This window comes from Argentina silus (assembly GCF_951799395.1).
Source record: "Argentina silus genome assembly, chromosome: 5".
Taxonomy (NCBI): Eukaryota; Metazoa; Chordata; class Actinopteri; order Argentiniformes; family Argentinidae; genus Argentina; species Argentina silus.
The window spans coordinates 7,321,332-7,333,726 of record NC_139659.1 but is presented as its reverse complement, the minus strand read 5'-3'; the positions used below and the strand labels follow the sequence as shown (position 1 = coordinate 7,333,726).

The following is a 12,395-nucleotide window of genomic DNA, read 5'->3' as shown; positions in this document are numbered from 1 at the left end:
ATGATGAGCACTTTTATCTTCTCCTGTTTATAGCATTTTATGGAAAATCTATGACGTTCACTGATTATTAAACACCTGCCTGCACAAAGATACAGCCTTAGGTATAAAGGCCGTCTCTTGTGCTGTTTGCATCATTTTAGGGGTGTGTTGTTATTTGAGTATGTTTACACTATTAATGAGAGATGTGTTCAGTCATAAGTCATAAGTCATATTTAAACCTGTGTTCCTACTCTCACTGGGTGCTGGAGGTCTTGTCTGATCCCTGAGCTCATTATATTGGCCCTGGCAGCCACATTGGTCCATTGGCCCGGTCCCATGGGAAAACGTCATTATGTGTGATGAGGAGGGATAGAAACATGCCCCTGGAGCTGGCAGACACTCTCTGGACTTCCTCTCCCATCTCCCTCATTACTGGCTTATCTCTCCCGCTACGTACTTCCTGCCCTGTGTTGATGATGAATTACAGGACTCTCTCTCTTTCTCTCTCTCTCGCCTCTGTCTTTCGTCCCTCATCTCTTTTTTTCTTCCTTTCTCCCCCTCTCTTTTCCTTTTATGCCGCTCCGCCTTCTCTCTGACTCTACGCACCCTACCTCTCCCCCCCCGCCCCCCCCCTCCTGTTGTGTTCCTTCACCTTTTAAATATCCCTGACACAGCCCACATAAATCATCCTCACTCCTCCACCTCCTCCAGCCCTCCCTCCATCACGTCCTCTTCTTCAGCTCTGTCTTTCCCTGCTTTCCTCTCCTCTCCTCTCCTCTCCTCTCCTCTCCTCTCCTCTCCTCCCCACACGCCTCTCTCCATTCGTAGCTTCATTGTTCCCTTATCATTCCTACTGTATCTATTGCTCTCTTTCTGTTCCATTACTCATCACTGCCGTTCTCTCTCCTCTCTCCTTTCATTCATTCTTTCCTTCCATTTTGCGCTGGTTACTGATATGAGGTGTAGTGTAGTGTTTACTCAGCAATATAAGCTTTCTTCTTACCACTGTTGCCTTTGCTTGTTCTCTGTGGGTTTAGGCCCAGATGATTGTCAAATGGTTGATAGGAGAGAGGGCCCTGATACTCACTGTAGTGTGATTAGAATCCGTGAATCAGGTGTGCCATACTGAAAATCCTGATGTCTAATTGGTTGGCTGGTGCTGTCACTTACCATAGTGTGGGATGATGGCCCAGGCCATGGCTGAGGCGTAGATTCCTCCAATCATCCAGAACATACAGAGCCAGCTCAGATGCTCTCCTCTCTTCTCCCGAGCCAGCACCTCCGCAAAGTAGGAAAACACGATGGGCACTGCACCCCCAATCCTGTATGGGAGCATGGGAAATGAAGTTTGAGTGTCTCCAACTATGAAGTAAAATATTATTAAAAATAATGAAGTAATCCTCCTAATACAAGACAAAAGGAAGTCACAATTTGTTTTTTGTTTTTGAGAGCCACTTGGACTTAATATCCCCTGGGTGTGATGTGTGTGTGTTCTGCCACACTGGAGTGATGAGGGGCAGCTGGAGAGAGAACATGGCTGCCAGCTTACAGAGAGTGAGAGAACAGCCGCCTGATTTAATAGGACTGAGAGAGAGAGGGCCATCTTGTTCTGATCTAAAGGATGAGAAAATCAATAGCCCACAAAAGAAACTGGTGCTAGCAGCCAAAGTGCCCTTTATTTAGCCATATTGGCAAGAGTGTGCAACAGAAATAAAACTACTTAGATATGTGTTGTTATTTGAGAGGGAATCAAAATAGAGGACCATGACGAGGGAGGCTTAAATGTTGCTTTTTCTGTCCTACTGAACAAATTGAATGTCTATACCATAAGAGCAGCAATTCTATGTAAATCAAGGTAGATATCAAGGTAGGTATCATTCTACTGGCAGGCACTGGAAACCTCCAGAAGGCAGCCATTAAAGAGGTGAGAACAAATGGAGAGAAGTCTTTAAATCTACATGAAAATAAAAGCCAGACAGCCATTATATTGTGCAGTGTGTTGGCTATAATAAGTGGGACTGGTTGAGTTACAATAGACCGTAGTGTATGAGTCATCTTACACACACACACACACACACACACACACACACACACACACACACACACACACACACACACACACACACACACACGCATGCAAACACAGGCTCAGACTGTAAATCCATTTTGTGTTGCTGGTTGGTTTTGACAGCTCTTTCCAACGGAAACCCTGTTTTTGAATAGTCACATGATTTATGAATACCCTTGGGGCAAAACAGGCTGTCTCAGATTAAATTACATTTGCTCTTTTTAATGTGAAACTTACCAAAGACCCAGGTCAGGCTTTGAATACCAACAATGAGCATTAATCATCATGTCATTGTAAGGAGTATTTGTACAATAACAGTGATAATAGTGTATTCTATCATAGTCTCTATACTCTGTAAGTATTTATCGAAAACACTACAGTACATACATTTTTGCTATAAAATTATTTACCCTCCCGTGACCTGTAAACTTGACATGGCTTGTCCATCAGTGATGATGTCAGATGGATGTGAGGAAAAGAAAGGTCAGGTCTGGCCTAATCAAGCAGCAAGGACATGAGCAGCCAAGCACACTGCATCAGTAATAAAATGCACCATTCATTTACTCTGCTCTCAACATTTAGCAAACGTTTGTGTTTTTCTTTGTTCCCTTTCCCACTCAGGGGATGGGCCAGTGCCAGGCAGGCAGAATAACCTCTTGTAGAGTTCTTTGACATTGCAAGAGTGGAGACGGAGAGAGAAAGTGGAGAGAGAGAGAGAAAGAGAGAAAGAGAGACCTCCATAAAAAACCTTTATTGACACCAACCAATCACAGAATCTTTCGATTCTGTCAAATTGTTGCCCAGCTTGTAATAACCAAACTCCGCCCGTAGCCTTGCCTCCACTAGTCCTAACACTTCAGCTCTAGCATCCGTAGACCCCCAGAATCTTATGCTTTCTGCTCTTCCAGATTGCTAACATCTCCAGCCAGCTGGCTCTCTCAGGTCAACAACTGTGGTGACTCCAGCTCTGGTCAGGCCACCCAACAAGCTAGCCGATTGAATCAGTCTTATCCTTCGCAAAGGGTTGGTAAAAGATCGGCTCACGTAATATCCAGGCCCCTTGTTCTGGCAGGTCTCTGGACACAGCTGCCTGTCGTATCCTAGGCCACCCGTCCTCCACAGTAAAGCCCATGCAACACCCCTCCAGCTGAGGTCATGCTGATACAAATGTCTTTGGGCTGCTTGTAGGCGGAATGCGAGTCTGCTCTGAATATCCACCAGGTCTTGGGCCCCCTCTTGGACTGATATATACAGAACCGCAGCACGGGTCCAGTGTCCCCCCCGACCAGAACAAGTCCACCAGCCTCCTCTGCAGCTCTTGGAGTAACTTCGTGGGGTTAGAGTGTGGTAAGAGTGTGGAGGCGGCCATGTTATTAGTGACCAAGACCCTCCCCCTGAAGGACACGGCAACGACCACTGCCATTTCGACAACCTGACAACCCCTAACCTTGTCTACTATGGGTGTCATGTGATCCCTATCAAGAGACTTTTACTCTTGACCTTTACTCAATTCACCCTGGCAGAAAAGGCCCTCTCATAGTTGTAAAGCTCCACTGACAGCTTCTACATCATCTGCGTATGCTGACAGGGACACTGCCCCGGTGCTGACAGGGACAGTGTAATCCCTGAAGCTTGGCCCTTAGAGCGCTAAGTAACGGCTCTATAGCTGAAGCAAACAGCAGCCCTGAAGGAGGGCAACGCTTCCCCCACCTTAAACATAACAGAAGCCCCAGAATACAGCAAACCCATCCCCAAAGCCAAAATATTTCATGGTTTCAAACAAATACACATGGCATACACGATCAAAAGCCTTTTCCTGGTCAACTGACAATAGTCCCAGATCCTCATCCCCCGAACTTTGCCCAGTCCAAAACATCCCTTATGAGAAAAATATTGTCTGCGATTGAGTGACCAGGCACACAATACGACCTGGTCAATGGTCCTTGTGCACTAGAACGTCCATTAGCATCTTCAGGCGATTTGACAAGCACACGGAAGGCCATCAATCCCTGGTGCACGCCCTGAAAAGGGCTGCTGGACAGCAACTGTTAGCTCCTTGAGATCCGCATCTAGGCCGCCACCCTACTCTGGCCTCAGTTTAGGCAGGTCTCTTATAAGCCCCTGCATGCTCTGCTCTCCACTGCCACTATCCCCATACAAGTCTGAATCGAGCCCTTGTGGTTAATAAGACCACGTCCAATGTTGTTAATCTCGCTCCAATTGGGATATAGTCGTCTTAACCCTGGCTGTTGTCCTCCCCACCTTCCACCATTGCCTATTCTTATTTTCCTTCCATTTTCCACAAAAATAACAACACCTATTACAAAACTTGACATTAAGATGCCAATATGACCTTGGTCGAGGTGGGACCTGCAACACTCACATCTGCAGCAACCATATGGTGATATGCTGAAAAAACATTTGGAAAAATATAGGAATCCAAGACCCTATTGAAGCTTGACTTACTGACATACACTCTGTCTAGCCTTGCTGCACTAACCTTACCATCTGTCACTTTAACCCAAGTATTGTCTGGCTGACTGATTAATACCCCTCCAAACATCAACCAACTCATATTGCCTCAGAGAGAGAGAGAGAGAGAGAGAGAGAGAGAGAGAGAGAGAGAGAGAGAGAGAGAGAGAGAGAGAGAGACGAGAGAGAGAGGAGAGAAAGAGAGAGAGAGAGAGAGAGAGAGAGAGAGAGAGAGAGAGAGAGAGAGAGAGAGAGAGAGAGAGAGACACTCAGTGGTGGGTGTACAGAGCAGTCTGGAGTGGGCGAGCGAGAGAGTCTACATCTCAGGGGGACTGCTATCTCTCAACACAGTGGAACATAATGTTCTGGAGAGCACTTTAAAACTACTATGGGAGAAAAGTACTTGGGCCCTTATTCAATTAAATGTAGGGCAATGTAGGGTGTAGAACTGTAGGTGTACAATATGCACTCCTGCATCACCCACCCATACCCAGACTCCCACATCTGAATGTAATATTACTTTATGTCAGAATACTGTATGTGCTGTAGTCCAATATATACAGTACTGTATATTGTAGTGAAGGACAACCCTAAGCCATGCACAGAACAGAACAGAACAGAACAGAACAGAACAGAACAGAACAGAACAGAACAGAACAGAACAGAACAGAGTAGAATACAATAGGATAGAACTCACCCAAAGCCGGACAGCATGCGGCAGAAGAGGAACATGCCGTAGCCCTGAACGAAGGAGGACAGGAAGGCGAAGAAGCCGTTGACAGACATGCAGATGAGCAGGCACTGTCTTCGGCCCAATTTATCTGACAGACCCCCCCAGAAGAATGCCCCCACCATCATCCCCAGGTACACAATACTGCCTGAAGAGAGGGGGAGGGAGGAGGGAAGGAGATAGGGGAGAGGGGAAAGAGGAGAGAGATTCATTTAAACAGTGTTTTATACTTTAAAGTGGTGCTTTTGGATTTTGCTGTGAAACAAAATTGGACCATCTGGACCAAAACACCTCTCTAAGGCAAACTGCTGACTGGAGAAAAACAACAACATGAAAACACAAAATCAGTACAATAAACACACACACACATACACACACAAACACGCACACGCACACACACACGCACACGCACACGCACGCACACACACACAGGCAGGTGTTGTTGACTCACAGAGCTACAGTATCAGTGGTGTTGTCTGACTGTATTAGTGGAGTCCAGAGCAGACATGTGCTGATTTAAACAGGGTTTAAATTCATTGTCATTTCCAGGCCATTGATAAAACTCTGAGGGGTCACATGACGTAGCAGAGAAAGGAGATCGATAGGATGGAGCACTGCCTGGAGCACTGCAGACAGAACCTCATAAAGACAACACAGGCAGTCATGAAGCCACTACACAAACTGCAACCAAACACAATTGTGTTTAGACTGCAGTTTTTGATTCGTTTGGGGGAGGGGGTGTACCGTGACGATCAAAATAAGGTCAGTCAATACACTTTAAATACAGGGTCAGGGTCAATTCCATTTGAAATCAGTCAATTACAGAAATTACTTGCAAAGTCCAATACAAGTGCTGAAAACTCCTCAGTGAAAACAAAAGGGCACTTCATTTCTTAAATTAGAAGAGAGAAGATGACGTCAACCCTGATTAAGAGTTGGTGTCACGTCAATCTCTGTCACAGCAATGTGTTTGTCCACAGGAAGTCAGCATCATCATTCTTCCTGTCCCTAGGGACTCTCAGCAGGGAGGGGTAGACGGCCCAGTAAAAAAATCCACTTTACTCACCAGCTCCCAATATGCTAATCAGAATGCTAATGTAGGTTGAGTGAGATGGTTTGACTATGCGGCGCTGGGAAGAGCGGAGCGAGCGGAAGCCTTCTCCCATTTCTTTTCCCTCCTCGCATCGAGGTGATTGGACAGATATGCTGCAGGTAGTCTGCCTTATCAAGCTCTGCAGACATTATGGTGAGAGGTAGTAATTCATTACAGTTGACAACCACTGGAGTCTACGCACAGCTACGACAAACAACACAGAACTCTCAATACCGCCACTGTATGGAGAACATACATACGCTACAGCTAGCCTCAACATTGATCCAAGAGAGGACATAGAACACTACTGCACACATATACACACGCACGCACGCACGCACGCACGCACGCACACACACACACACAGCCAGGGTGATGGTATCTGCTCACATCACCTCATTTTGTTTATGACTCCCCTACACTTAGTTTGTATCAGTAATAAAAAGGGTGGGTGATAAGGCGTGGGGGGGCCTTAGAAAGGCGTGGGGGGGCCTTAGAAAGGCGTGGGGGGGCCTTAGAAAGGCGTGGGGGGGCCTTAGGAATCTCTCCAGGATTGGATTTGTGATTTCCTGTGGAGTTCAAACAGGGGTGAGAGTGTATATGTTCTCTTCCAGACCCCAGGCTCCCATCTCATCTCTTCCAGACACCAGACTCCCATCTCATCTCTTCCAGACCCCAGGCTCCCATCTCAAAGACCTCAGCACCTCAGTGACACACCAGCTTACTCTCTAACCCACCGCAAAACAATAAGATTGTCTTGAATTACAGAACATGTTGTTTTCTAGATATTACATTCATATTTCACTACTGTAGCATTATTATAAACAGTTTTAAAAAGTTTTTCACTACTGGGCCTTCTGATGAGCCCTCTATAACAAATCCCAGTCTAATATGCATGATTGAAATGAAGCTGAACTTAGTCTAATTGAATTATAAACCAATAATACATTTTATAGAGAACAGTATTTCCACAAACCCGCTCTATCTGTTCTCTTAAACGGTACACTGTGCAGCGTTGCTCTGCCCCCAGAGGGATTACTTAAGATACCACTCCTATCTCCAGCAGGCGTAAGGCACAGTGTTTTCTCTCTCTATGGTAATTAGCTCTTATGTGTAAGTGTAATTCCCACTCGAGGCTCTGCTCCTCGCTGCTGGGTCCTGAGCACGGATGAGAGAGCAGAGCAGGCAGACAACAGTCAGAAACAGCTGACTAATTCCTGAGCTAGAACATTCTGAATGTTCCAGAGGTTCTTAGGGATTCCCCCCAGATCAGGGGATTCCCAGAGGTTGATCTGTGATTGACAGGCCTAGAGTTAGGCGTGTGAGGACCTAGGAAGCTTAGATTGTTTTTCAACAGATGTACCGTTAAATCAAACAAGAAAACAACAACCCATTTTTATTTAAATGAAAACGTACATCAGCAAACCTCTTTGTCCAAGTTAAATTCACTTGGACACTTGGACATGACACTTGGACAGGACACTTGGACATGACACTTGGACAGGACACTTGGACATGACACTTGAGGCCAACCCTCTCTACTGTACAATATCCTCAGACTAGCAGCACTCCCTTGAGCACACACTACTATTGTAGTGAGGAGAGGCACTATTAAGCCCTAACACACACACACACACACACACACACACACACACACACACACACACACACACACACACACACACACACACAGACAAACACTCCGACTGGACCAGAGAGAGGCCTGTCAAGGCACAAAGCAGTCAATTACAATGTGGGGGCAGACACTTCTATTAACATTCTCCTTCCAGTCTCTACAGCCAACTGGCAGAGAGGTGAGGAGGGACAGGAGGGACAGGAGGGACAGGAGGGACAGGGACAAGGATCAGTCAGTAGGACTGGGAGTCAGGATACTGTCTCAGGCAGAGAGACAGGGGTTCGAGACTGCACTTGACTGTGAGTGACGAGGTCAACAGAATATACAGTATATCACTGTAAGGATGTTTTTCAGTTCAATCCTCCCCTGTCATTACCATAAGGCCTTTGACATGGTTGGAGACAGAATAATACAGAAAGAAAGGCCACACACATTACAGTAGTATGGTGCTCCTACAAGCATTTATATACACTCACCGAACACTTTATTAGGAACACTATACTAATACTGGGTAGGGCCTCCCTTTGCTCTCAAAACAGCCTCAATTCTTCATGGCATTGATTCCACAAAATGTTGGAAACATTCCTTTGAGATTCTGGTCCATGATGACATGATTGCATCACGCAATTCCTGCAGATTTTTCAGGTGACCTTTAAAGCTGTGAATCTCCCGTTCTACCACATCCCAAAGGTGTTCTATTGGATTCAGATCCGGTGACTGGGAAGGCCACTGAAGAACACTGAACTCATTGTCATGTTCATGAAACCAATTTGAGACGACATTTGCTTTGTGACATGGTGCATTATCATGCTGAAAGTAGCCATTAGAAGATGGGTAAATTGTGGCCATGAAGGGATGCACAGGGTCAGCAACAATACTCAAATAGGCTGTGGCATTCAAGAGATGATTGATGGGTATTAACAGGCCCAAAGTGTGCCAAGAAAACATTCCCCACACCATTACACCACTTCCACCATGAGAAGGTGTACAGGTGTTCCTAATAAAGTGGTCAGTGAGTGTACATTCTAAGTGGTCAGTGGTGCAGGTTAATTGATACACTGTACTGTATCTCTCACACACCGCATCATACTGTATACAGGTGATGATATAACCTCCATGCAGAACAGTGACCTACTCTGTCCGGTGGATGAAGGAGGGGCCATTGTCTGGGGAAGCTCTGTTGTGGAGTAAAAATGTTCCTGTCGCTGGATGTTATAATTAGCAGACCACAGCTTCCAGCAGGGCCAATCTATCACCCCATTGTGTTGATTAAGCTCAGCTGTCGATGTTTGTGGCAACACACACACACACACACACACACACACACACACACACACACACACACACACACACACACACACACACACACACACACACACACACACACACAAGCACACACACACACACACACACACACACACAGACAGTTTGACCTACACACAGAAATGGTAACTCGATGACTTCGCTAACTCGATGACCCAACAACACACACACACACACACACACACACACACACACACACACACACACACACACACACACACCCGAGCCCTGTTGTGTCTGCTGGTTGACTCTAAACCCTTGAACAGAACACAGAGAGAAGTGATGGAGGGAGGAAAGAGAGAAGGAAGGAAGAAGTGAGGAGTGTGGAGGGATTGAGGGACATGTGTGAAGGGGTTTGTAGAGACAGGCGGTTAGAGGTAGCATAAGTCTCTCTCTCCCCTCTCTCTCTCTCTCTCTCTCTCTCTCTCTCTCTCTCTATCTCTCTCTCTCTCTCTCTCTCTCTCTCTCTATCTCTCTCTCTCTCCCTCCATAACTCAGTGATGTCTACCTGAACCAGCTAAGCATGACTAAACTGCAGTGAGGCACCATGCTGCAGAGAGTAACACCACAATCACATCTCCCCATCACATCTCCGCACGGCAGTGAGACAGAGAGGGGAGTGTGTGAGAGAGAAAGGGATAAAGGCAGGGGTAATTGAGAAACATATGTATTAGAGGGAGGGGGGGGGGGGGTACTGTAAATAGAGGGATATTTCCTCACTGCATTCAATTTAGTCTCTGATCATCTGCAGCCTCTTCACATGGAACTTTTTTAACATTTGTCCATTTGTTGCTCTTGGTTTTTAGCTAGTACTCCTTTAATCATCTATCTTTTTTTAAACAGGCTCTATATTTAAATTGTTCACGAAGAACGCTTTCTATTCCAAGACGAGGTATTCTTGTGAGAGGCATCTGCCAGCTTCTTCACATCCATTTGAAAAGCCAGAAAGGTATGTTTAAATTAGAAACTAATTGAGAGCTGTGGCTTTGCAGGAGAACAAACATTTTACTTCTCACCATATGCCACCCCCCTCTCTCACTCAGCAAGCAGCCCAGTCAAGAGAAGAGCCCCTTAAGCAGGCAGACAATTAGAGCCACTTCCCCACGAACAGTGTGGCTGACCTTCATAGAGATACCACGATGAGCCAGAACAATCAGAGCTCTACTGCACCAGGGCTATTTCAGGCCCACGGTACACACGCACACACACACACACACACACACACACAGAGCCCTTTATTCAGCCCTAATCATGAGAGGTGTGTGTGATTGAACAGCTCTGGTGACTGTATTGGTCTCCACGTTTCTTTTTTCTTTTCAGAAATGCGTCACAATTACAATATCATAGGCGGGTGACGCATCAGACAATGGGCAGGAAAAGGATGATGAAGACAGTGTGACTGGGAAAATAAATCTATGTAGTATATGGATTTGTGAGGGTTGGTGATCTCAATGTTCAACAGACACTAACAACTACTACTGTGGGCATAGAACACAGAAACAGACACATGGGAATAGACAGATAAGCACAATACTGTGGTGCCCTTCAGTGTGGGAGAGATCCATCCTACACTGACTGCTAAAAACACCTCCTACTCATGTATCCAAATACCTGGTGCCATGACAACCCACTCGCTGCTCCCAACCCAAAAAGATTACTGTGCAAAATGTCACCCACCAAGCTCTCTCTGCCCTCACATCTCTGAAACCCAGACGGCGGTTAACAACAACCAAACATTAGCATCAGCTAGGCAACAGGGAACTAAAAGTAGAAGTATTGGGTCGATAGGTTACAGTCAGACAACATTTACAGAACAAACTTTAAATGAAGACATTCTATTCTGCTTTTTTTATTTCTATGTTGCGTCTGTGCATGTTTTTCATTCAGTAACTCTGTTATCTTTATTCTTAACAAAGACCAATGAGAGAGACTATCGTATGGAAAACAAATATAGCTGCTCTGAGCTTCAGTGAGATTATGGAGATCAGATGATAGACTGAAGATGAATGACATGAGAGGGAGGGAGAGTGCTGTGTCACTTCAAAGAGATGAGTAAGACATGGCGCTGTGTCTTTGATCATAGTCTTCACTGTGTGTGTGTGTGTATGTGTGTGTGTGTGTGTGTGTGTGTTATATCAGCTATCCTTACCTAGCCATCCAGCCCCAGAGTTGGGCACACACATGTCAGTCTCTGCGCTGGGCAGGACAAAGCCCACCACAAACACCTCCACCCCGTCGGACATGAGCGCCAGGCCCAGAACGAAGAACAGCTGCCACTGGAACCTCCCGTGGCCACACTCCTGCATGATCAGCTCATACTGCTGGGCCAGCTCCTCCTCGTCCGCCTGCCTCTCACTCTCCAGCTCCTTACGCTCCTTCAGGCTGTCCGACACCGGCTGTCCCAGGGACACCTGCCCATCCCTGGCCTTCCCATCGCTGTGGGCTGGTACCCCCTGGTACTCCCCCTCGTAGATCTCATCTTCATCATCGTGACCCTCCGTGTCGTCACTGGAGGCCCCCTCGTCATTGTTGGCTGACTGGCCGGGGTTGTGGGAGTACCGTTCGCCATCGTCTTCCTCATCTTCGTCCTCGTTCTGGAAGCGGTTGTAGTTCCGTTGAGAGTACTCGTCTGAGGCGCGGTCCACGACCTTGCTGACCTTTTTGGCGGCGTGGCGCTTGGCTTCCTTAGCGATGCCCTTGGCCCCTTTCGCCAAGGAAGTCCTGTTGCTGTATGTATCATCCATCTTGGCAGCACTGACCCTAACTGTTTATCTATTTGTCTTTTAGCTTTTGTATTCAACCAAGCTGGTCAGTTGGGAACCAAATCTCATTTGCAGTGATGGCTAGGGGACTGCAGTAGGGGGTAGTTAAGTGGTAGAGATTTGAAGAATTTGTAGTAGGAACTTTCTTACTGACAGTACTTATCCTGGATGCTCCCTGTGGAGCAGAGGCTCTGTAAGTTACAGTATGTTGGGGATAGTCAAATGATGGATAGATGCTATGGATCTCTATCGCAGCAGGTTGGGAACAGCCAGAGGGCGGTGAAGTGCAGAGAGCTGGGTCACCATCAACGCTGGCTGTCTTCCAGTGAGCC

General features: G+C 46.5%; 1 protein-coding gene across 1 annotated transcript in view; it reads right to left on the bottom strand.

Moving 5' to 3' along the window:
* LOC310804268 (synaptic vesicle glycoprotein 2C-like) overlaps positions 1-12,045 on the bottom strand; it is a gene marked incomplete at its 5' end in the record, with an annotated part of 21,562 nt that extends 9,517 nt beyond the window's left edge. Inside the window, 3 exons of the mRNA XM_083669429.1 lie at positions 1,150-1,301; positions 5,217-5,397; positions 11,451-12,045. Of these exons, the coding sequence (XP_083525555.1) occupies positions 1,150-1,301; positions 5,217-5,397; positions 11,451-12,045 (928 nt within the window). The remainder of the gene's footprint in view (positions 1-1,149; positions 1,302-5,216; positions 5,398-11,450) is intronic.
* Positions 12,046-12,395: the final 350 nt, after the last annotated feature.